Here is a 25,324-nt window from a genome sequence, read left to right as displayed (position 1 = left end):
TCAAGGAAAGCTGGGATGGGTCACCCACCCAACACCCTTCATGTGGCCCCAGAGCCAGTGGCAAATACGGCAGGTGAACTCCCCACATATCTGCAGGTGGACACAGCATGCAGGGGAACAGAGGGGTGAGCAGCCACCCACTGGGTGACCCCACATCAGAAAAGAAGGAGAAAGCCAGAGGAGGAGCCAAGATGGTGACGTGAGTAAGGCAGCAGAAATCTCCTTCCAAAACCATATCTATTTTTGAAAAGACAACAAATACAACTAATCCTAAAACAGAGACCAGAAGATACAGTACAACGGTCAGGCTACATCTACATCTACAAGAATCCAGCGCCTCCCGAAGGGGGTAAGATACAAGCAACAGCCTGGCGGGACCTGAGCACACCCTCCAACCCCAGCTCCCAGTGGGAGGAGAGGAGTCGGAGCAGGGAGGGAGATGGAGCCCAGGACTGCTAAACACCCAACCCCAGCCATCCGCACCAGAGCGCAGACACAGTGCATGGTGTGCTGGAAACTAGGGAAACAGGACAGTAAGACCTGCGAGCAGGTCCCCGCAGCTAGCACCTCTGGGACAAAGAAAAGCGAGTGCTTTTTGAAAGTCTTAAAGGGACAGGGACCTCACAGCTGGACGGCAGCATCCCGGCACACAGAGCCCAGCAGCTGGGAATCCCAGGGAACTCTGGGTGCCCTAACCCCCTGGGCAGCAGAACAGCTCTGAAGCCCCTCACGGAGATAAACAGCCTCCTGTCCATTCCCACTCTGGCGCGGTCCTGCCATAGCAGGGGAGTAGCCTGAGAAAGGCCGCACCCACAGCAACCACCCAGAGCCTCCTCCACAGCCACCTGGGCCAGACTCAGAGGCCCTGTCGGTGCACAGCTGCCCAGCACAAGCCACTAGGGGTCACCATTCTCACAGGAGAGCACACCCAGTGCACCTGCCCCTTCTCGCAGGGCTCTGGGCTGCCCCAATGGCTGTCCCACCCATGGCAGCTTAGGGAATTAATCAAGAGGCTGCTCCCCATGTGCGGGTAACCAGCACAGGCAGCAAGGAGGGCAAGGCACAGGAAGGGACGTTGTTCTCCCAGCTAACACACGTGCCAACTGCCCACGACTACCTCTATAGCTATGAAAAGGCAGAAGAATTTGATCCAGTCCAGAATCACCCGGACAACCCCTGAGAGGGAGCCTGGGGAGATAGATTTAACCAATCTTCCTGAAAAAGAATTCAAAATAAAGGTCATAACTATGCTGATGGACCTGCAGAGAAATATGCAAGAGCTAAAGGATCAAGTTAGGAGGGAGAATACAGAAATAAAACAATCTCTGGAAGGACTTAAGAGCAGACTGGATGAGGTACAAGTGCCGTTAGTGGAATAGAAATCAGAGAACAGGAACACAGAGAAACTGAGGCAGAGAGAGATAAAAGGATCTCCAGGAATGAAAGAATTTTAAGAGAACTGTGTGACCAATCCAAATGGAACAATATATGCATTATAGGGGTACCAGAAGAAGAAGAGAGAGAAAAAGGGATAGAAAGTGTGCTTGAAGAAATAATTGCTGAAAACTTCCCCAAACTGGTGGAGGAAATAGTCTCTCAGACCATGGAAGCCTACAGAACTCCCAACACAAGGAACCCAAGGAGGACAACACCAAGACACATAATAGTTAAAATGGCAAACATCAAGGACAAGGACAGAGTATCAAAGGCAGTCAGAGAGAAAAAAGGTTACCTACAAAGGAAAACCAATCAGGCTATCATCAGACTTCTCAACAGAAACCATACAGGCCAGAAGAGAATGGTATAATATATTTAATGCAATGAAACAGATGGGCCTTGAACCAAGAATACTGTATCCAGCACAATTATCATTTAAATTTGAAGGAGGGATTAAACAATTCCCAGACAAGCAAAAGTTGAGGGAATTTGCCTCCCACAAACCACCTCTACAGGGTATTTTAGAGGGACTGCTCTAGATGGGGGCACTCCTAAGGCTAAATAAATGTCACCAGGGAAAATAAAATCACAGCAAAGAAAGCAGACCAACCAAATACTAACTAAAGGCAGAAAATAAAATCAACTACTAACAAAAGCAGTCAAAGAAACACAAAAGAGTACAGAATAAAACACCTAACATATAAAGAATGGAGCAGGAGGAATAAGAAGGGAGAGAAATTAAGAATCAGCAGACTGTGTTTATAATAGCTTAATAAGCAAGTTAAGTTAGTTAGATAGTAAAGAAGCTGCCCTTGAACCTTTGGTAACCATGAATCTAAAGCCTGCAATGGCAATATGTACATACCTTTCAATAATCACCCTAAACATAAATGGACTGAATGCACCAATCAAAAGACACGGAGTAAGAGAATGGATAAAAAAGCAAGACCCACCTATACGCTGCTTACAAGAGACTCACCTCAAACCCAAAGACATACACAGACTAAAAGTGAAGGGATGGAAAAAGATATTTCATGTAAACAATAGGGAGAAAAAAGCAGGTGTTGCAGTACTACTATCAGACAAAATAGACTTCAAAACAAAGAAAGTAACAAGAGATAAAGAAGGACATTACAAAATGATAAAGGGGTCAGTTCAACAAGAGGATATAACCATTATAAATATATATGTACCCAATACAGGAGCACCAGCATATGTGAAACAAATACTAACAGAATTAAAGGAGGAAATATAATGCAATGCATTCATTTTAGGAGACTTCAACACACCACTCACTCCAAAGGACAGATTCACCAGACAGAAAATAAGTAAGGACACAGAGGCACTGAACAACACACTAGAACAGATGGACCTAACAGACATCTACAGAACTCTACACCAAAAAGCAGCAGGATACACATTCTTCTCAAGTGCACATGGAACATTTTCCAGAATAGACCACATACTAGGCCATGAAAAGAACATCAGTAAATTCAAAAAAACTGAAATTCTACCAAGCAACTTCTCAGACCACAAAGGTATAAAACTAGAAATAAACTGTACAAAGAAAGCAAAAAGGCCCACAAACACATGGAGGCTTAACAACATGCTCCTAAATAATCAATGGATCAACGACCAAATTAAAATAGAGATCAAGCAATATATGGCAACAAATGACAACAATAACACAAAGCCCCAACTTCTGTGGGACGCAGTGAAAGCAGTTCTAAGAGGAAAGTATATAGCAATCCAGGCATATTTAAAGAAGGAAGAACAATCCCAAATGAATACTTCTAAAGTCACAATTATTGAAATTAGAAAAAGAAGAACAAATGAGGCCCAAAGTCAGCAGAAGGAGGGACATAATAAAGATCAGAGAAGAAATAAATAAAATTGAGAAGAATAAAACAATAGAAAAAAAATCAATGAAACCTAGAGCTGGTTCTTTGAGAAAATAAACAATATAGATAAGTCTCTAGCCAGACTTATTAAGAGAAAAAGAGAATCTACACACATCAACAGAATCAAAATGAGAAAGGAAAAATGATGATGGACCCCACAGAAATACAAACAATTATTAGAGAATACTATGGGAATCTATATGCTAACAAGCTGGATAACCTAGAAGAAATGGACAACTTCCTAGAAAAATATAACCTTCCAAGACTAACCAAGGAAGAAACAGAAAATCTAAACAGACCAATTACCAGCAAAGAAATTTAAGTGGTAATAAAAAAACTACCCAAGAGCAAAACCCCAGGCCAGATGGATTTACTGCAGAATTTTATCAGACATACAGAGAAGACATAATACCCATTCTCCTTAAAGTTTTCCCAAAAATGGAAGAGGAGGGAATACTCCCAAACTCATTCTATGAAGCCAACATCACCCTAATACCAAAACCAGGGAAAGACCCCACCAAAAAAGAAAATTACAGACCAATATCCCTGATGAACATAGATGCAAAAATACTCAACAAAATATTAGCAAATCGAATTCAAAAGTACATCAAGAGAGCATTGACTCCCCTATACAGAATTTTATTGTTGTTAACAACCATTTGATCAATAAATATGAGAGATGCCCTCACAAAAAAAAAAAATAGTACACACTTCCAATGGTAAAATAAATAAGTAACCGGGATATAATGTATAGCATAAGGAATATAGTCAAGATATTGTAACAGCTTGGTAGGGTGATAGCTGGTACCTAGAATTGTCATGTATATAAATGTTGAATCACTATGTTGTACACCTGAAACTAATGTAATGTAATACTATGTGTCAACTACCCTTCAATAAAAAATAATTATCTACAAAAAAAAAAAAATACATCAAGAGGATCATACACCATGATAAGGTGGGATTCACCTCAGGGATGAAAGGATGGTACAATATTAAAAAATCCATCAACATCATCCACCACATCAACAAAAAGAAGAACAAAAACCACATGATCATCTCCATAGATGCTGAAAGAGCATTTGACAAAATTCAACATCCACTCATGATAAAAACTCCTAACAAAATGGGTACAGAGGGCAAGTACTTCAACATAATAAAGGCCATATATGACAAACCCACCGCCAACATCATACTTAACAGCGAGAAGCTGAAAGCTTTTCACCTAAGATCAGGAACAAGGCAGGGATGCCCACTCTCCCCACTTTTATTCAACATAGTACTGGAGGTCCTCGCCATGGCAATCAGACAAAATAAAGAAATAAAAGGCATTCAGATTGGTAAGGAAGAAGTCAAACTGTCACTATTTGCAGATGACATGATATTGTACATAAAAAACCCTAAAGAATCCACTCCAAAACTACTTGAACTAATACCAGAATTCAACAAAGTTGCAGGATACAAAATTAATACACAGATATCTGTTGCTTTCCTACACACTAACAATGAACTAGCAGAAAGAGAAATCAGGAAAACATTTCTATTCACAATTGCATCAAAAAGAAAAAACACCTAGGAATAAACCTAACCAAGGAAATAAAAGACCTATACCCTGAAAACTACAAGACACTCTTAAGGGAAATTAAAGAGGACACTAATAAATGGAAATTCATCCCATGCTCCTGGCTAGGAAGAATTAATATTGTCAAAATGTCCATCCTGCCTAAAGCAATCTACAGATTCAATGCAATTCCTATCAAAATGCCAACAGCATTCTTCAACAAACTGGAACAAATAGTTCTAAAATTCATATGGAATCACCAAAGACCCCGAATAGCCAAAGCAATCCTGAGAAGGAAGAATAAAGTGGAGGGGATCTCGCTCCCCAACTTCAAGCTCTACTACAAGGCCACAGTAATCAAGACAATTTGGTACTGGCACAAGAACAGAGCCACAGACCAGTGGAACAGAACAGAGACTCCAGACATTAAATGACCAAACATATATGGTCAATTAATATACGATAAAGGAGCCATGGATATACAATGGGGAAATGACAGCCTCTTCAACAGATGGTGCTGGCAAAACTGGACAGCTACATGTAAGAGAATGAAACTGGATTATTGTCTAACCCGATACACCAAAGTAAATTCTAAATGGATCAAAGACCTGAATCTAAGTCATGAAACCATAAAACTCTTAGAAAAAAACATAGGCAAAAATCTCTTGGACATAAACATGAGCGACTTCTTCATGAACATATCTCCCCAGGCAAGGGAAACAAAAGCAAAAGTGAACAAGTGGAACTATATCAAGCTGAAAAGCTTCTGTACAGCAAAGGACACCATCAATAGAACAAAAAGGCATCCTACGGTATGGGAGAATATATTCATAAATGACAGATCCAATAAAGGGTTGACATCCAAAATATATAAAGAGCTCAAGCACCTCAACAAACAAAAAGCAAATAATCCAATTAAAAAATGGACAGAGGAGCTGAACAGACAGTTCTCCAAAGAAGAAATTCAGATGGCCACCAGACACATGAAAAGATGCTCCACATCGCTAGTCCTCAGAGAAATGCAAATTAAAATCACAATGAGATATCACCTCAAACCAGTAAGGATCACCAGCATCCAAAAGACAAACAACAACAAATGTTGGCGAGGGTGTGGAGAAAGGGGAACCCTCCTACACTGGGGGTGGGGATGTAAATTAGTTCAACCATTGTGGAAAGCAGTATGGAGGTTCCTCAAAACACTCAAAATAGAAATACCATTTGACCCAGGAATTCCACTTCTAGGAATCTACCCTAAGAATGCAGCAGCCCAGTTTGAAAAAGACAGATGCACCCCTATGTTTATCACAGCAGTATTTACAATAGTCAAGAAATGGAAGCATGATACACGATTTTTTCCTTTGCAAAACTTTATCCCCATGATAGCACTGTGGGTCCCCAACTTGTATTAATCTGAACAGTACACCAAGAGACAACTTTCTCGTTCACAATGCACATGAAACCCATTTGCTGTAAGGTGAGGACAGTATTCTTTGGAAAGCCATGTTAGAATCCTCTTAGACATCCCTCTTGCTAGACACGGGTTGTTTCTGAGTGTTGGCTGTCACAAGCCATGTTCTAATAAGCACCCTTTCTTGCACTATGCTTTTAATTACATTTATTACCAGAAGGACTGGAATTGGAGCAGAGTTTAGAGGCATGTAGAATTTCTTTATTGTAATAAGCACCCCACACCTACCATCAAAGGATGTGGCCAATATTACTGTTTTGCGAACTATTAGGACAAAACTTGGCTTCTTATTTGGAGATTTTACATTCCTTTTGTCACAGTGACTTTAAACTTCTTTTTCTCTGTTCTTTCCAATTATTTTGAATTTCTTCTTGAATGTTCATTTCTCTGCCTGGTTTTCTGTTTGGTTGTTTTTATTGGTTTACAGAAACTCTTTGTATGTGGAAAACCTATAGCACTTCAGCCTGAGAAACGGTGCCATGAGGTGACCCAGGCCCTCCATGGGCCCCACAGATATTCAACAGTCCCCGAGGGTTGGTCAACTTGCAGGTGGGATTTGGTCTGCAGGGACCCCTCCTTGATGCCTAGGCCTACTAAGCACCTACACGTGTTTAGCTATGCCTGGCACACAGTGAAAGGCATGCTTGAAAGTGTGTGGTCTGATAAATTTTGAAATACATATAATCGCACAAAACAACAGTGATGGGATTTTCCATTTAGAAGCTGACACTGGAAACTGGACTGTTGGAAGGGACGTCAATCTGAGGAAACACACACATGCACCCACACGTGCAGGCTCAGAATTACACCACATAGACTGATGTAGAGAAAAACCTGCTGCTAAGCACGCAGACCCTAAAGGGAACAAAGCCGCTTGCTGAAAAATGGCCGTGATTCTTTACCTGGAAATTCAGCTGCTTTCACCGAATCCTCAGCCCTCATTCCCAGCAGGAACCCAGAATCGGGTGGCTCTCCAGATGAAAGCCAGCAAGCAAACAATACTCTATTGGTTTCAGGTACACAACATTGTGATTCAGCAGTTATATACAAGATGCTCATCACGGTAAGTGGCGTTACCATCCGTCCCCGAACAGTTATTACGGTGTGATTCACTACATCCCCTATGCTGCACTTGCATCCCCGTGACTGGCTTATTATATAACTGGATGCTTGCACCTCTTTGTCCTCTTCACCTGTCTCACCCACCTCTCCCCCCGGCAATGGCGCCCACCAGTCTGTCCTCTGTGTTTATGAGCCTATTTGTTTTGTTTGAAATTGATAGTTTTAATAGGTCCTTAATGAGGTTTAAAAAAACTACTAAAATTAAAAACTGAAACTATTCAACTTTGCCCTGTTTCCCCTTGTTCCAGAGAATTCCTAATGGGGGCAGGGAACCCTGAAGGGTGCAGGATGCAGTAGGAAGATGGATTTGCTTTGTACGCCAGCACCACAGTTTGTATGACCTACATGGCATAGCATTGCTTATACTAGAAATCACTGAATGCTTGAGCAGGTTCTCTGTCCTCTCGGGGCCTCTGTTCACTTGCTGAGAAATGGGTGGGGGTGTATTGTGAGTTAAGGAGACTGCTGTCAACACCCAGAGGTCCCTCTACTAGGTAGCCCTGGGATAGCCTTGTCCCTTCTCCAGGCTTAGCTCTTCACTCTCAGGAGTGGTAAGAGGATTTGAACACCAGAAGGCAAGTGTCCAGGCCCCCACCCCGCAGCAGTGGTCTGTGCTCCTCTAGGAGCATCCTTCACTGAGACCTTTACGAAGAGAATGGACTCCTAGTGTTCTCTTTGTAAGGGGGGGCAGGGGCTGCAACTGGGTCTCCAACACCACCACCCATCTACCCTCTAAATGGTTGGGGGCTCACCACAGTTCCTGCTCCTTTGAGAGGTGACTCCTAAAGTTTTTATCAGAGGTTTATAAAACATTCACATCGTGCTTTTACATACATTGAATGGAAGCCAATATCATCATGATTTTATTCCCACACTTTTATAACATTCTCCTCTAACATTTGGAAACTTTTCATCTTCTTTCTTCTCCTTGACCTTTGTTTCCATTCCATACTCCTTACTGAATGTGATCTGCTCCTCTGTGATTATACCTGGAAGTCTCTTATTTATTTTCCTGTCATAAAAATGTACATTTTAATATTTGTTTCATATCCTGTGATTTTAAGTGCTAAATGATTGCCCTTCATGTCATAATTATTCACAGCATATTTGATTAAAACATGAGCATTAAAATTTTCATACGTGATTACTAAATCATGTTGATGCATAGATCCATCAGTTCATGTGACCCTCCGCTGGAAGTGAAGCATCACTGTGCTCTGGCTTTCATTTTTATAAGAAATGTAGTCTCATAAACGAAAGTTTTATAATACAGTGTCATCCACTGATCTGAACTCCTTCCTAGTTTAATGACAAAAATCTTTAGTGGTTGACTCAAAAATTAATTTTCTTAATGATCTTTCAGCTGGTGGCTCTATTTCATACTCCTTAAATTTTGTTGAAAGCAAAGGACTGCAAACTACCTAGCTTCCCCAGGGTTCATGTGGCGGCAGCGTGCTGCCCTCTGGACCCCTTTTGGAATGAGGGGTTTGTTGCCGTCTGCTGGGAGAGCTGCTGCAGACAGCCCAGGCCGCATCTGCCAGCTCCCTTGAGGAGGAAAACCGCCTGGGGCCACGCTCCTGCCAGGGGCAAGTTGGCTCCATCCCAGAGGGGTCCCCAGCCATCTGCCACCCACTGTCTCAATCCCTGGGCTCTGCACCAAGAAGACTTGACCAGAATATACTAGTTAAATCTGTTACTCCCACACCAAGAAGACCCTGCGTAAGATATTTTTTTAATTGGAAAAAATTAAAATATCTGTAATCATACTGCATCTTTGCCAATACAGTAGCTTTTGAGAAAAAGCCTTTCATCTTCTCATGCATTTTAATTATATTTTATCTCCAAAATTTGGGGCTGTTGATTTGAATCATTCAACCCATGGAAAAGTCCCATGGTGTAATCTGATTGGCAGAGCCAGTCTGCACTGTCAGATGTACTATTCAGATGTACTTCTGTTAGAAACTGTCTACAATTTGTCAATACAAACAAACATGTTGATGGGCATTTTGAGGAATATCATGAAGTTGTTGAAAGTTAAAGGATGTCTGGTGAGGTCATCAGAAGTGGTCAAACATTAAAGTGATAGATCTTATATGACTGTGTATCTATTTTATAATAACTTTTTAAAAACAAGGTAAGTCACGAGGCTGTCATTAATTTGCAACATAAAATGCAATAGCTACTATGCTTTACCATGTATTGTGTGGATAAAATGAGAGTTTCTGTGGCCAGGATTCTCACCTGGCCCTGGTTGACTAGCTCACCACACACCTGTGGGCAATACATGGCTGTTGACTCTATAAAAAGAGCTCCACCCAGTACTCTGGGTGCGACATGGTGGCAGGGTTGCAAGGCTGCAGGTGAGCAGAGCAGAGGCTAGAGTGGTGGTGGCAGCACCAAGGATAGAGGCCCAGAGGACGACTGTGCAGAGAGGCCCAGAGGACGGCTGTGCGGACAGAGAGGCCCAGAGGCAGAGACCGGCTTGCTGCATACAGACTCGCTCTGAGTGAACAAGATTTTAGTGACTGACCTGCCACCTGGAAATAAAGTTGGGTATAACCCTTTCACCCCAAGAACATTTTGCTGTCATTTTCTTTGGTCACATTGAATCCATAGCGAACTTGTCCGGGGCTGAGACCCATTGGCAAGACAATAGTTATACATAAATAAATGTGAGGGCTTTTAGGAATAATGAAATAAGAATCGAATGTAAATCATATTAGTTTTGGTAGCTATCAATTTGGAGCACTTCTTATGATTGCACTGAGGAGACTACACTTTGGGGTCAGGACCAGCCATGCTGATTGTTGCTGGTGGGACAGCCCAGTTAAAGGATCTGTGGCTGCTACAAAACCACCAGCTGCCACACATGGTCTCCTAATGATGGGAGTGGATCTCTCCCAGGTGTCAATCCAAGACTTCATAGAGGATCCGAAAAACAGGATTCTGCTCTACAAATATAAACCCACTTGGTCAGGTGGGGCAGAAACTGCAGAGTGCTGGCTTTGCCCACTCCAGTGCCCCCAAACCCCTTCCCCTTGCTGGAGGTAACAGGTTTCGCGAGTTCCAGACACATCAGGACTAGAGTAGGGTGAGTAAGACATTCTCATTGCTTGCAAAATTTAAGGGAGCACCCAAAATCTCAGTAATCAAGATAAATAATATTTAATGCAATATTTTTTTAAAGCAAAATTAATGCAAAAGCATCCCATGATGACTAAAAGACCAGAACATGTCAAGTCAGGATCCCTCCCTACACGGGTGTGACTCACCTCAGTTGCCTCCCCCAAGGTGCCGGTTCCCAGGGAGAGGTGGGTTCCAGGCCAGATGAAGAACCGGAACCCTGGCCCTGGATCCCCTTCCTGCCCCTATCGCTGGGCTCTCCCCGCCATGTCCCACCTCCTGCTTCCCAGCTCCAGCCTTTTCTAGGGCTAGCCTCCCTCTGTTGCTGTTCTCTGCTGCCTGCTGGACTCTCCCCTGCTGGCTACACTCCAGGCAACTGAAGTGAGAGAATTAGGGGTTAAAGCCCTGAACTTCCAAAGCCCCACCCTCCAGTTCCAGGCTGGCCCCCACCCCATGACCAGAAAGGCTGGTCCTCCCAGGCCTAGGAATCCTGCATGTGCGAGTAAGCCCCAGGACACAGTCTTTGCACCAGTTGCTGTGTGACTTAGGAAGGAAACCCCCTCTGTGAGCCTCATTTCATCATCAAAAGGAGCTGAAAGATCCCCACCAGGTTGGTGAGTCTGTGACATCTACAGAAGCAGCAGAATTCTTTCCCCATTTGCTAGAGGAAAGCTGGGGGAAGGGGGGTTCCCTGCACCCCCAGGATCACCAGGGGAGCCAGTGACATCAAAATTCCTGGGGACCCCTTATAGGGGGATCAGGAGCCACAGGGCCAGACCCTACTCTAAGGACTCTGAGAGATTCCAGAACTTCTGTCATAGCCCCTACTTCATCACCCTTGGCCTCAGGTCCCCCAGGCATAACAGTGAGATGCTCAAGATAAGATGGCAAGCACCAGGCAGCTTGAGGGAGTGGTGAAGGGGAGAGCAGCAAACTGGGAGACCTGAGCCAGGGACAGAGGAGTCCACGGTGACTGCAGGCAGGATCTTTGGGGCCTGTGGGACGAGAGTGGGCAGAGGACTGGCCAGCAGGAGGCAGAGGTGAGGGCGCCCCACTGACATGGAGCCAGGCAGGAGTGACTGGCTGGGAACACGCCCCTCCGCTCCAGGAGAGGCTGGAGGCAGGGCCCAGGGGAGCCAGGGACCCTGAGCAGGGGCTCCACCAAGTGGGACAGCTGGACCCAGAAGCTGGCCTGCTGGATGCCCCCTTCGGCACAGCTCAGTCTGGGGGCAGGGGTGGGAGCAGGCAGGTGTGGGAGGGTCAGAGCTGCAGCTGCACCTGCAGGGAAGGCCCAGCCCAGCCCCCAAAGGCCCCCAGGTCTCAGCCAGACCCAGATTTCCGACCAAGGGTGTGGTCTGTGGCGGCGTCTGCCCACAGGCCGTGGCAGGCTCAAGGGTTGGGGAGAGAGGGCAGCTGGGGTTACTGAATATAGGGACAGCCCCTTCTTCTCCCTGAGACCTGGGGCTACCCCTAGGGGAACCACAGCTTCTGGGCCCTGGGCACACCCACACCGGGGTGCTGGGAGGAAGCAGCTTCAGCCTGGACCCCCAGGGTGGGCCCTGCCTCAGCCCCCAAAGAACCCAAGGTCAGAGGCAGGAGTGGGTCAAGCAGCATAATGGGGAGAAGCTGGGCTGGATGGGGTGGGGGGCCTGTACCCTGCATGGCATCTGTTAGGGTGCTGTACCCCATTACCATTCAGTGCTCACTGCTAGATTCTAGCTCACCCTGCACCCCTCTCCCAGAATGACCATGGACCCAGTACTCACCTTCTCTGGGCCTCAGTTTTCTCATCTGTAAAATAAGGACCCGCACCCTACGGACACACCAAGACTTGTTCTGAAGCCCAAAGTCAGGGGAAGTGTAAGGGAGTAGACTTTGTTCGGTACCTGCTCCGTGCATGCGCTTAGCAGATACACGATCCCATTCAAAGCCACGGCCTCCCTGCTGCAGAGGAACGGCCTTCATTTTAGGGATAAGGAAACTGAGGCCCAGAGGGGACATAGGTGTAGATGGTTTCAACGTGCACGAACTTGAAGTTACCTCTTAAGTGAAGGATAGAATCACCCCTGTGGGCCCTGGCCTGGCTGAGAAGTCATGTGAGCGGATGACTGGGGTGGGGGACCAGCCTGGCTTGACCAAATCAGCTAAGAAAGGGCCATCTTGGCCAGCAGAAGTACAGCGTGCAGGGGCCTAGCTTGGGGGACAGGTCAGAAGAGAAGCACCAGCCCAAAGATCTCAGGCCTCATCACTCCTGTCCACTGGGCACTTGGCCACCCCCACAGCCCCTCCAGGCCCCAGGGAATTGCTCCCCAGGCGGGCAACCTCAAAGAACAGGAAAGGAGGGCAGGTTAAATATGCCCCACTCAGGGCTCCAAGGGGAGGGGCAGGGGCAGGGCCAGATGGGCAGCTCCCGACCACAGCAGAACAGCTGGCAGATGCCACTGTCAGGGACATCCCCGGGAGTAACAGCCACAGAGCTTGGGAGGGGCTGGGCACTGGGGGCAGGGACCCGAGATGGCCCAGGCAGAGGACAGGGCCACACTGGCCAGGGGGCCCTGGGACAGCCACTGCCAGCAATGTGAATAGGGAGTGCTGGCCAATCCCCACCCAGGGAGCCCACCGAAGTCAGGCTGGAGGTGCCTTTGACACTGAGGGCAGATGAGGCTGGGGCCGGGCCAGGTGGACTGCTGCTGAGCCTGGCTGTGGGCACCCATGGCCTGCTGCCCCTGGTGGCATCACTACGGGGACCTGGCCCTGCAGGGAGCAGCAGCCCATCCAGCTTTCGAAGCCTATGATACAGGTAAGAACAGAACGGGTCATGGGGGAGGATGCGGAGCTCCCTGGGGCAGGAGGCAGGAGTGGGCATCAGATGCAGAGGAGGCAAGGGGCGAGGGTGAGAGGGAAGGCTCGGCCGGAGACGACAGGCCCAGGCAGGCGGGGGCCGCCCCTAGGGTTGGCATTTGTCCTCTGTGGATTTGTTTGCCTTGGTTTTTACCTGCGAGTGTTGTTACTGAAATGTTACTGTTGGTGACTGAGTGTTTTGGCAACCCTTACATTTTGCCCCACAGGATTCTGCCTCTGAATGGGGCAGGTATGTGGAGGCAGGGGCAGGACATACCCAGCAGGCACTAATTGTTTCAGGGACACAACCTCCCTCTCAGCGCCCCCACAAAGCAGGTCCCGTGGTCCTCCCAATCTTACAGCCTGCGATAGAGGCCCAGAGAGGTAAAGTAATATGCCCAAGTTCACACAGTACATGGGCACAGTCCCAGAACTATAAGAAGCTCCAGGACTGAATGCTGTGAGCTCACGGGCATGTCCTGTGTTTAAACAGAATGGTCAAAGAGAAGGGGTGGTCTGCAAGGTGCTGGTCTCCCACAAGGAAGTCCCCTGACTGGCCGCACAGAGGGTGGGCCTGTTCAGCATGTCCAGGCGTGGGGACAGACCCATGGAACATTTCAGGTGTAGTAAGGTGGAAGGAGTGGGGGGGTGCCCAAGCTGGTCTTAAAGATGGAGAGGCACTCACTGGTGATGGGGGGGCTCCAGGCAAAGGGAGGCACATGGCAGGGAGGAGACTGAGGTGCACAGACACGGTAGGGCACATCTGGAAGGGGACACTGACCTTAAGGGTCTTGCGCACCCACCCTTTATCCTGGAGTCCTGGTGGTGCTTAAGTAGGGGACTCTCAAGAATCAGATTCATGTTTTGGAAAAATGGCTTCAGACTTTTGGAATCCAGATTTTTGGAGAAGGGGCAGCGGGTCAACACCTGCACTGTGAGATTGGGGAGGAGGTGCCAGTCCATGCGGGGACCAGGCACCAAGGTATCCTGTGAAATTGTCAAGAGAATTTACAGTGAGGGTACCAGAAGGTTGGCCGAGGAGGAATAGGCAGGCACCCTCATGGACTGTCTATAGAAGTCTAAAACGTACAACCATTTTAGCAATAAGCAGCATGTCCTACAAGAAAGCATATTTATCTAAATTGTGTGATTCCACTTCTAGGAATTCATACCAAGAGGGAGAAATAATCAAAGATGTAGCCAGAAGTTTAGCTCAACATGATTAATGATGAGTGATAACTGGAAGTAACCTAAATATCCAACAGAAAGGGTATGAGGGTGTGATTAAATAGAGTATAGACCATCCATCCTCCATAAATCACCAAAATTACATTTCTGAAATTGGGTTTTTGAAGTATGTGTGCATTTTTGAAAGCCTGTCAGAAAATACAGAAAGATGCCAGATGGTGTGTTTCTGGCTGATGGGATGTCACCTAATTAAAATTTTTCTTTCATTTTTTCCATAGTTATGACAATGTTCACAAGAAAACATATTTCATTTTTATCTTCTAAAATAATTTTAAATGCAAGAGTAGCATGCACTTGTTAAATAGTTAAGCACCAAAATATATAAAGTAATAATCACGTGTTTCATATTACCAAAACCCATTCTCCAAGACAGCCACTGTCAGGTTGGTCTACACACGTCCCAGCCCTTCCGTGTGTATGTCCCTGAAAACACACACACACACACACACACACATACACAGGGTTGGTGTTGGGATTTTATTTTTCAAAAATGGCATCATACTCTGCATATTACCCTGCAACTAGCTTTGTAAATAAACTTGTTTTTGACATTTTCTATCTCAGATCTTCCATATTTTTATAACACTCAAAGTTTGGATGAACCAGAATGTATTTCATCATTCCCCTATTAATGGACATTTAGGTTGTTTCCATTTGAAAATATAAATTATGAATGCTGCTACAAATGAAATGTCTATATGTGTATGTGTGTTGTGTGTGCATGTATAAGGTGCACTTCTGTATTCCCACAGAAGAGATGCCTAAAAGTGGAATTGCTGAATCAGAGAAACCAAGCTTTTGACATTTTTATAGGCAATGCCTAACTGTCCACCCAAAAGGTGTTCCAACTTAAATTCACGATAGTGAATGACAGTGCCCTTTCCTCTATATCCCAGCCAATAATGGTATATTATTGATAGTTTTTTATTTTGCCAATCTGACTGGAAAAAATGAAAGTATGTTTGTTGTTTATTAGACCGTTGATGAAACTTGTTTTCCTTCCATATTTTTATTGACTGGTTTATTTCTTCTATGAATTTACCCATCATAATTTCACCCATTTTCCATTTGGTTGGTTGTATTTTCTTACAGGAATTTCTTATAGAACTTCTTCATATACTTGTGATATTAGCCCCTTGTTAAATATACATGTTGTAAATATTTTTCCCTGGTCTGTTTTATCCCTTTTGTTTATGGGTTCCCTTACCATAAAGCTGTTTTTAATTTTTATGCATCAGATTGGTTTAACTTTTTATTTACGGTTTCTGTGATCTGTGCCGTACTTTAATAAGATGAGATCTTTTTTGTATTCTCTTCCACCACTTGCATGTTTTGGTGTTTGTTTTTACTTCACCTGCAGTTTATTTTTGTATAGGTAAGAATATCACCTTCTTTGTTTTCCAAATGAAACGTCAGTCGTTGCATATTTGTTGAATATAAATGCAATTGTTATCAAACACTAAATTATTGACTTATCACATTCTCCCTGTTATTCTATTGATTTTGTTCATTCATGCATCTATTCCACTATTTTAATTACTGTAGCTTTACAGTATGTTTTGGTACCTGGTAGGGAAAGAACCCATCATTATTATTCTTTTTCAAAATATCTGTGTCTATTCTCCATCATGATTCTTACTATGGGGCTTTAGAATCAGTTCACTCATTTTTGAAAAACCATTCTTTTAGTGTTTTGTTTCTAATTTTGTGGAATACATGGAGTCTTTTGAGGAGAATCGACATCTTTACTGTGCTCGGAAGTTTCATATAGGAACATCAGATGCTTCCCATTCACTCACACTCTCATTATGTCTATCAAGTCAATTTGTTTTAAATTTTATTCATGTAAATCTTATACATTTTGTGTTTATTCCTAAGGTTTTTAATATAATTTTCATTGTGATTGGGTATTTTCCCCCAATTTCACTTCCTAAGGGGTTACTGCTTGTGGAGAAGGGAAAGCTACTGATCTGTCCATGTCGCTCTTGTCTTCTTTTATTGGACTCTTGTGTTAGTTCTAACAGTTCTTCGGGGATTGTGTTGGGGCTTTTTGACATAGACTAGCACATGATCTGCAAAGAACAGTGTCCTCTCATTTTTCCTACTATTTATGCCTCATTTCCCCCCCTCATCTCATTGCATTGGTTTGAATCTGCAGAATATGTTGAATAATAAAAGAGAGAGTTGCCTTCTTAAAGGCAACCTGGCCTTTAAGAAGGTTTTGCCTTTAAATATAAAGGTTATTTTCCTTTTTGGGAGATACTCTTTATCTAGGTGAGGAAGTTTCCTTAGATAAATTAATAAAAGGCTGCAGGGTTGCTTTCTTTAAATCAGAAACAAGGGTTGAATTTGTATCACTATTATATCAAATTTTGTTTCAAAACTCTTATGTGCACATTTTCAATTCAACCAGGACCAAATGGTCCTATTACTGAGGTGGTAGATGCTGGCTCCGACACAGTGGGTTATCTTCCAATTTAGATAAACTTTACTGAGATAAAATCAGACTTGGCAAAGCCTGAGGATTCTTGCAATCAGAAACTCTTAGAGTCTGACTTGGGTGTTTCTTTTTGTTTCTGAGTGTTTTAATGGTGTTTTTGTGTTATGGTCGGGCATCTGGAACACAGAGGGTGATTCAGTGACGGGAAAGCATTCTGGGATGGCTCCAGGCCCCTGGCCCGGAGAGAAATCTGCTGAAGGGAGGACAATGCAGGGGAGCAAGTTTGCAGGGAAATGTGCGGGGTTTAGCTGGAGCCTGTTGAGTTTGAGGTGCCTGTAGGAAATTCAAGCAGAGACAGGTTCAGGAGGCAGAATACGCATTAATCCAGAGCCAAAAAGAAAGATCAGGACTGGACGTAGGGATGCAAGACCGCAGGACAGTCACTGAAATGTACCACATGTGTCAGAGGCAGAGAGACTGGGGCAGTACAGGAAGACTGGTATTTGGGGTGGCAGTGGCCATGCAGGGGCCAGGGAGAAAGGGAAGCCACAGGAGGGGAGAGTGGGCAGTGCAGGTGCCAAGAAGAGATGGCAGAGATGGATGGGTTATGGACTGATGAATAGGTGATGGATGGATGATGGATGGATAGATGGATAGAGAGGGATGGATCGATGAACAGAAAGACAGTGACCCAGGGACACACACTGGGTAACTCCAAGGTCACAGGCGGCGCCCGCCTTGGAATGGGTCTGGGCAGGGGGACACCTCTGGGCTGTGGGCCTACCCAGGTGTGCCCTGGCCTCTGGGGAGCTGGCTGCCCACCTGCCCAGCCCCAAGACCCAGCCCCGCCCACTGCAACCCCTTGCCATCAAGCCCTTCAAGTTCCTACTCTGGCCCAGCCCCTCGGGGGCCGGCCCCAGCTGCTGGCCCACAGGTTTTGGTCCGAGCCTCAGTCACCGTGATTTCTTTTTGGAGCTGGGACCCGAATCACCGTCCTAGGTAAGTGGCTCTCACCACCTTCCCAACCTGCCACCCCTCTGCTGTCTCTGGAAAGTCATTTTTCTCTCTCTGGGGGCTGCCAACTTCTGGCCTCCCAGCCTGAAGACCAACTCCCTCCTTTCTCCGTGGGATCTGGGCTAGGAAGTTTGGTCTTCAGTGACCCAGTGGCAGGAGCACCACCTTCAGGGCCCAACAGTTGGGCACAGCTGGGTCCCAGGGCCCTGGCCTGGGGGCTTTGGCCCAGGAACAGGGTTCCTTCGCCTCTTCTAGGGCAGACCCCCCAGGGGGCAAGAGGCTGGCTCTGATGAGGGGCAGTGGGTGGCCTTACAGAGTTCCTGGGTCCTCAGGATCCAGGCTGGGAGGGCCACACGGGAGGCTAGGGACAGGGCTGGGGTTGTGACTCCAGCCTCCGGGACACAGAGGAGCACCCTAAAGGGAGGCCCATGGAGGGTGGAGACAGGAGGTTAGCTCACTCTAGGTGGAAGCTCTTATAACTTCCGCTGGGCTGGGAGTATCTGGCAACACAGAAACACTGGTAAGATGGGGGAGGGGGCGGGGACCTGGCCCTCTCAGGACAGTAGTCTCAAAGGAGCACGTTCCTGGGGGCTGAGTCCTCTGTCACTGCAGCCTCTTAGCCCCTGGGGTCCAGGTATCTCACCTGTCCAAGGGTCAACCTCCTGCCATCCTCAAAGAGTGACTTAGACTCAGGAAGGAGATGAGGAAGGGGGAGTGACCGGGGGTCTCAGAGCTACACGGCCACTCCAGGAAATCAGCACTTCCACTGGACGTATGGGGGAGGCCGTCAACCGTGAGCAGCCCCAGGAGACAGCCGAGGGCAAAGGTCCTGCAGGCAGGGCAGGGGCCGGAGAGGCGGGCAGAGCCTGGGAGGGGCCCGGGAACTTTGGCCTGGGAACCTGTCCTTGAGGGGACAGTGGAGGCCAGGCAGGGACAGAGCCTGTGCCAAAGGGGGAGAGGGGGCTCCAGGCCCCACTGTATGCCAGGCTCAGGACTGGGGCCCCCACACGCTATCAGGACCATCCTGGAGAGGAGACCCCAGTTAACAGGGGAAGCCCCCCAGGGGGCCAGAAGGACAGAGTGACACAGGGCCTGAGGCTGCGCCGAGGGCTGGAGGGCAGGGCCAGACCCCAGACTCCAGCGCGAGAGACCGAGAGGAGGAAGACAGGCGGCCCTGGGCACCCCCGGGGAGATGGAGGCTGCAGAGGCTGGGCGGGGCCCGTCACGGGGGAGAGGGCACTGCAGGGCCTCGGGGAGGGCGGGGGACTGTCTACGCTCCAAGAGCTGGGGTGGAAGGGAAGGTGTCAGGTGAACAGGCACAGCCACCAGAGGGACAGTCAGAGAGGAACCCCAACATCCCTGACTCCCCGAAAACTCACACCCCCTTCTCTGCGCACACAGGTCAGCCCAAGGCCGCGCCCTCGGTCACCCTCTTCCCGCCCTCCTCCGAGGAGCTCAGCGCCAACAAGGCCACAGTGGTGTGTCTCATCAGTGACTTCTACCCCGGCGCCGTGACGGTGGCCTGGAAGGCAGACGGCGCCCCCGTCACCCAGGGCGTGGAGACCACCAAGCCCTCCAAACAGAGCAACAACAAGTACGCGGCCAGCAGCTACCTGAGGCTCTCCCCCGACGCGTGGAAGTCTCACAGCAGCGTCAGCTGCCAGGTCACGCACGAAGGGAGCACCGTGGAGAAGACGCTGGCCCCCAGGGAGTGCTCTTAGGCCCCGAGCCCCTGCCCCTGGGCGCCTGGATACACGGGCCTCCGGGGAGGGTCTCCCTACCCCCGCACTACCCCCAGCCCTGTCCCTGCTCCTCATCAACTCGCAATAAAGGGTCCTCCTTGTCAATCAGGAATCATGCTCTCTGCTCATTGTTGCCTTAATACATTTTCTGTCCTGAACTCAACCACACCCTCGGGGGCACAGACACCTGTTGCTGGTGGGAAGGAAGCCAGGGAAAGGATCCTCTCCTCAGGTGTCCCTGAGAGGGAGTGTCACTCACACCCAGAAGGGCAGAGAATATTCCAGAACAGGGCATCCAGGCAGCAGGACCCAGGACATACGACCGCCTGCACCCGCCCTGAACTTGTGATTCTCGCAGGGACCAAGTCCATCCCAGCATCCCGGCAGCTCACAGGATCACTCCCATGTGATCACTGGTCCCACTATCCGTCCCTCTAAGGCCCCACACTCCACGCCATGCCCTCTTGGCCTCCTGACCCATTCAGAAATTCCCCAGCCCCTCAGCCTGGCACCCTGCCCCATCCTGAGGGCCCTCCATGCTCCTGCCTCCCTAGGGACACTGCCCCGCGTCCCCTCCCACAGCCCCAGTCCCATCACTCTCATTACAGGACACTCCGCTCCCAGACCCGAGTCACCCCCTCCCACACTCCTACTGGGGACCACCCTCCCACACACGTCCTGGAGGGCACAGCTGTAGTCAAGGCCCACAGGGGACAGGAGCCACCTCTGCTGCCTCCCACCCCTGACAGGCAGGCCACCACTGACCCAGCACAAATGCCTAATGACCACTACTTTTGGGGGACCTGCCTGACCACCAGCGTCCTCAATCAAAGGAGAGATACTGGGAATGTGCCATTGACGACTCTGTGGGCTGATCATCATCTTAGGAGCATGCATGCACGCACACACACACTGACATGAAGACATATGTACACCGATATGCTGACAAAACACACATTTACAAGCCCGGCCACGGTGGCACCTCTCTGGAGACTCAAGTAGAAGTGGGGTAGAAGGTGCTTCGGTGGGGACCCAGCTTGGGGCATGAGCAAGGAAAGGGCATCCCTGACATCCCCAGGCTGTGCGCTGCCCGAGCAACAGGGCTGTGCCCGATAGAGAAGAATGCCACACCCACTCTTGTGGGTGTCACATGCGTGAGCTCTGCAGGTGACAGTCCAGGACCAGGTGCACACCAGGGCCCCCTCACGACATGAAGCTGTAGGACAGGACAGGTGTGCACTTACTATCCCTGCTTGTGGAATCCCCCTCTGCCTGTGACGCTCATGCACATGACACACGTGTAATCAGGAGTGTCAGGGGACAGCACGCACTCCCACGCTTAGGGCTCAGGGAGGAAATTAGCAAGGACAGTGGCCTCCTCCCCGCCTAGAGGGGTCCGCCTGGGCCATACAGCTCTAGTTCAGCCCTCCTGGAGGGGCAGGAAGGCAGGTGCTCCCCCGCCAGGCTCAGCACGGGGTCTACGCACCAGCTGCTCCTGGCACCTTCAGGAAGGCCCAGCCAAGGAGGGAGGCCCCGTCCCAGGGCCCTGCAGAGGCTCTGGATGCTGGTTCAGAACTCCATTGCTGCCCCGCCACACTTCCCATTCCCTCCCAAAACGTCCACGGCCCCCTCAGCTCGCTGTGTGGTGCATCCAGGTCTGCACAGCCAGTACCAAGTCTGCAAAGGGGTCTCAACTTCGCTGTCACCCATCCCCTCCTCCTGACATCCCAACCTAGATGGAGAAAGGCGTATGCACACTGAAAAGGACAGAACTGGGTGGGGTTGTGATGTGAAACCCAGTCATCTGATCCCACCCCATCTCATGCCCAAGAATGGACAGAATACCAAACTTCTGTGGAACAGAATTCAGGTCCACAAGGCCAACTTCTGATCATCTAAACTGCCATACCAGCACCAGTGACTAGGAGGCTGGACTTTGGGCCTCCCAGGCAGCTGCAGGGGGCCTGGCAGGTTGAGGGTTGGTGGGCGGGAGGCGTGACAGGAGGGTTTTTGTTCAAGACTGTGCAACAGTGCACTTTTTTGGAAGTGGGACCCGATTGACTATCCTTGGTGAGTCTCCCCTTTGCCATCCTCCGTAGCATACAGATTTCTATTTCGGATGACTTTTCCCCTCTTTCTGTCCTTATCTGGCCTGGGGTCTGAACCCTTCTGAGGCATAGAAACTTCACCTCCCACGGTTACTCATCAATGCCTTCACCCTGCTCAATTTTAACAGGCTCTCGGGCACTGGGGTATTAGGGCAGGGGGCTAAGGCTGGGGCACTGGGGGCATGGGAGGCAGGAAGGGAGCTGGGAGCAGCTGCACTGTACCGGGAGTGTCACTTGTGCATTGGGGCGCCTCTGGGTTCTAGGTGGGGACCAGTCAGGGCTCATCAAGGAATCCCATTGTGGAACTTAGGGAGATGGGAGGAAGACGCAATGTGTGGGGGGCAAGGAGGGAGGGAGAGTTTCCTATGGGAAGGTGACCCAGGGTGCAGGGTCTCTGCTCCTCCTCTAGGACATCAGGACACCCAAGACAGGGCAGGTGTCAGCACATGTAGCCCCCAAGGGTCCGTCCTCCACATGCCACCTCTGTGGGACAGACCCCTGAGCAGGTGCCCAGGCCAGGAGTCTTCCTGTAGGGCCAGGTGACAGGAAGAGGCCCTGCCAGGTGGACACATGTCCAAGGTCAGACACAGTCCCCAGGCTAACATCCCAGGATAGGGGGACAGCCTGCGAACAGCCCCAGCCCAGCCGCGGGAGGGAGCATGGCCTGCTCCGGACCCCTCCTTCCACTGGCCTCCCTGGGATACAGTCCTAGGGTCTTAATTGGAAGGTGGACAAGGGATGCAAGAATGCCCTCATGGGGCTAGGGAAGGAAACCTACCCCCACAACTAGGAGAGCCTGAGACCAGGACACACCCACCACCTGGGCAAATGCTGGGCACAGTGGCTGGGTGCAGATGCAGGGGAGAGAGATGCCCCAAGACAGACGGACTCACACAGACGTGAAGTCCCAGGGCCCATGCCCGCCAGCACCGGGGAGACAGTCAAGGAATGGTGGCCTATGCGGTCCCACAAACCTGCAGAGCGCCTGAGGGGACCAGCTCCCTAGGGTCTGCCATGAGAGTCTCCCAGCAAAGGTAAGTCACCCTGTTCATCGCTGATCTGAACTCAGGACAGCAGGGGCACCTGGGGTCCGACCGTGGACCACGGGAAGCCCGGCCCCATATCAGCAGTGAGGTCAGGACCTCCCACCACAGACAGCAGACCTCTGACCTCCTGCCGCTGCCCCGCCCTGCAGGTCACCCCAAGGCCACGCCCTCAGTCACCCTCTTCCCGCCCTCCTCCGAGGAGCTCAGCGCCAACAAGGCCACAGTGGTGTGTCTCATCAGTGACTTCTACCCCGGCGCCATGACAGTGGCCTGGAAGGCAGACGGCGCCCCCGTCACCCAGGGCGTGGAGACCACCAAGCCCTCCAAACAGAGCAACAACAAGTACGCGGCCAGCAGCTACCTGAGGCTCTCCCCCGACGCGTGGAAGTCTCACAGCAGCGTCAGCTGCCAGGTCACGCACGAAGGGAGCACCGTGGAGAAGACGCTGGCCCCCAGGGAGTGCTCTTAGGCCCCGAGCCCCCGCCCCTGGGCGCCTGGATACACGGGCCTCCGGGGAGGGTCTACCTACCCCCGCACTCCCCCCAGCCCTGTCCCTGCTCCTCATCAACTCGCAATAAAGGGTCCTCCTTGTCAATCAGGAATCATGCTCTCTGCTCATTGTTGGCTTACACATTTTCTGTCCTGAACTCAACCACACCCTCGGGGGCACAGACACCTGTTGCTGGTGGGAAGGAAGCCAGGGAAAGGATCCTCTCCTCAGGTGTCCCTGAGAGGGAGTGTCACTCACACTCAGAGGGCAGAGAATATTCCAGAACAGGGCATCCAGGCAGCAGGAGCCAGGACATAGCACCGCCTGCACCTGCCCTGAGCTTGTGATTCTTGCAGGGACCAAGTTCCCCCTACCATCCCGGGCCCCCTCCCCTTGCTACCCGTGGCCTCCAGGACATGGGTCTGGACCTGGCAGCTCACAGGCTCACTCCCGTGTGATCATTTGTCCCACTATCCCTCTGTCAAGGCCCCGCACTCCAGGCCATGCCCTCTTGGTCTCCGGACCCATTCAGGAATTCCCCATACCCTCAGCATGGCACCCCACCCCATCCCGAGGGCCCTCCATGCTCCTGCCTCCCTAGGGACGCTGCCCTGCGCCCCCTCCCTCAGCCCCAGTCTCATCACTCTCACTACAGGACACTCTGCTTCCAGACCCGGGTCATCCCCTCCCACACTCCTACTGGGGACCACCCTCCCACACACGTCCTGGAGGGCACAGCTGTAGTCAAGGCCCACAGGGGACAGGAGCCACCTCTGCTGCCTCCCACCCCTGACAGGCAGGCCACCACTGACCCAGCACAAATGCCTAATGACCACTACTCTGGGGTGATGTGCCTGACCACCCGTGTCCTAAATCAAATGAGAGATGCTGGAATAGTGCCTTTCACGACTCTGTGAGCTTATCCTCATCTAAGGAGCATGCATGCACACACACACACGGACATGAACATACATTCAAACCCATAATCTCACAAAACACATATTTACAAGCACGGCTACGGTGACACCTCTCTGGAGGCCCAAGTGGAGCTGACGTAGAAGGTGCTTCGCTGGGGACCCAGCTTGGGACATGAGCAGGGAGAGGGCATCCCTGATGGCCCCAGGCTGTGCGCTGCCCTAGCCAGAGGGCTGTGCCCGATAGAGAAGGATGCCACACCCACTCCTGTGGGCATCACATGCGTGAGTTCTGCAGGTGACAGTCCAGAACCAGGTGCAGTCCCAAGGCCTGGGTCACAGGGCGCCCTCAAGACACGAAGCTGCAGGGCAGAGGTGCACTTAGTGTTCCAGGTTGTGGGGTCCCTCTATGGTAGTGACGCTCGTGCACATGGGACACGTGTAATCAGGAGTGCCAGGGGACAGCAGGCACTCCCACGCTTAGGGCTCAGGGAGGAAATTAGCAAGACAGTGGCCTCCTCCCCACCTAGAGGGGTCCGCCTGGGCCATACAGCTCTAGTTCAGCCCTCCTGGAGGGGCAGGGAGGCAGGTGCTCCCCCGCCAGGCTCAGCACGGGGTCTACGCACCAGCTGCTCCTGGCACCTTCAGGAAGGCCCAGCCAAGGAGGGAGGCCCTGTCCCAGGGCCTTGCAGAGGCTCTGGATGCTGGTTCAGAACTCCATTCCTGCCCCGCCACACTTTCCATTCCCTCCCAAAACGTCCACGGCCCCCTCAGCTCACTGTGTGGTGCATCCAGGTCTGCACAGCCAGTACCAAGTCTGCAAAGGGGTCTCAACTCCGCTGTGTCACCCACCCCTTTCTCGGAACATC

General features: G+C 49.7%; 1 protein-coding gene and 1 gene segment (V, D, J or C); both read left to right on the top strand.

The window, feature by feature from the left end:
* LOC130680825 (immunoglobulin lambda-1 light chain-like) overlaps nucleotides 1-23,653 on the top strand; it is a 270,410-nt gene extending 246,757 nt beyond the window's left edge. For all 4 annotated transcript variants that reach the window (XM_057492329.1, XM_057492327.1, XM_057492326.1 and 1 more), the window contains exons 3-4: nucleotides 21,929-21,967; nucleotides 23,201-23,653. In XM_057492329.1, coding sequence (XP_057348312.1) covers nucleotides 21,929-21,967; nucleotides 23,201-23,520 — 359 coding nt within the window. In that variant the 3' untranslated portion in view covers nucleotides 23,521-23,653. The remainder of the gene's footprint in view (nucleotides 1-21,928; nucleotides 21,968-23,200) is intronic.
* The window catches only part of LOC130680826 (immunoglobulin lambda variable 1-40-like), a 209,277-nt gene that overhangs the window by 182,212 nt on the left and 1,741 nt on the right, over nucleotides 1-25,324 (top strand).

Source organism: Manis pentadactyla, chromosome 14, assembly GCF_030020395.1.
Source record: "Manis pentadactyla isolate mManPen7 chromosome 14, mManPen7.hap1, whole genome shotgun sequence".
Classification (NCBI taxonomy): domain Eukaryota; kingdom Metazoa; phylum Chordata; class Mammalia; order Pholidota; family Manidae; genus Manis; species Manis pentadactyla.
This window is presented reverse-complemented; position numbering and strand designations above follow the sequence as displayed.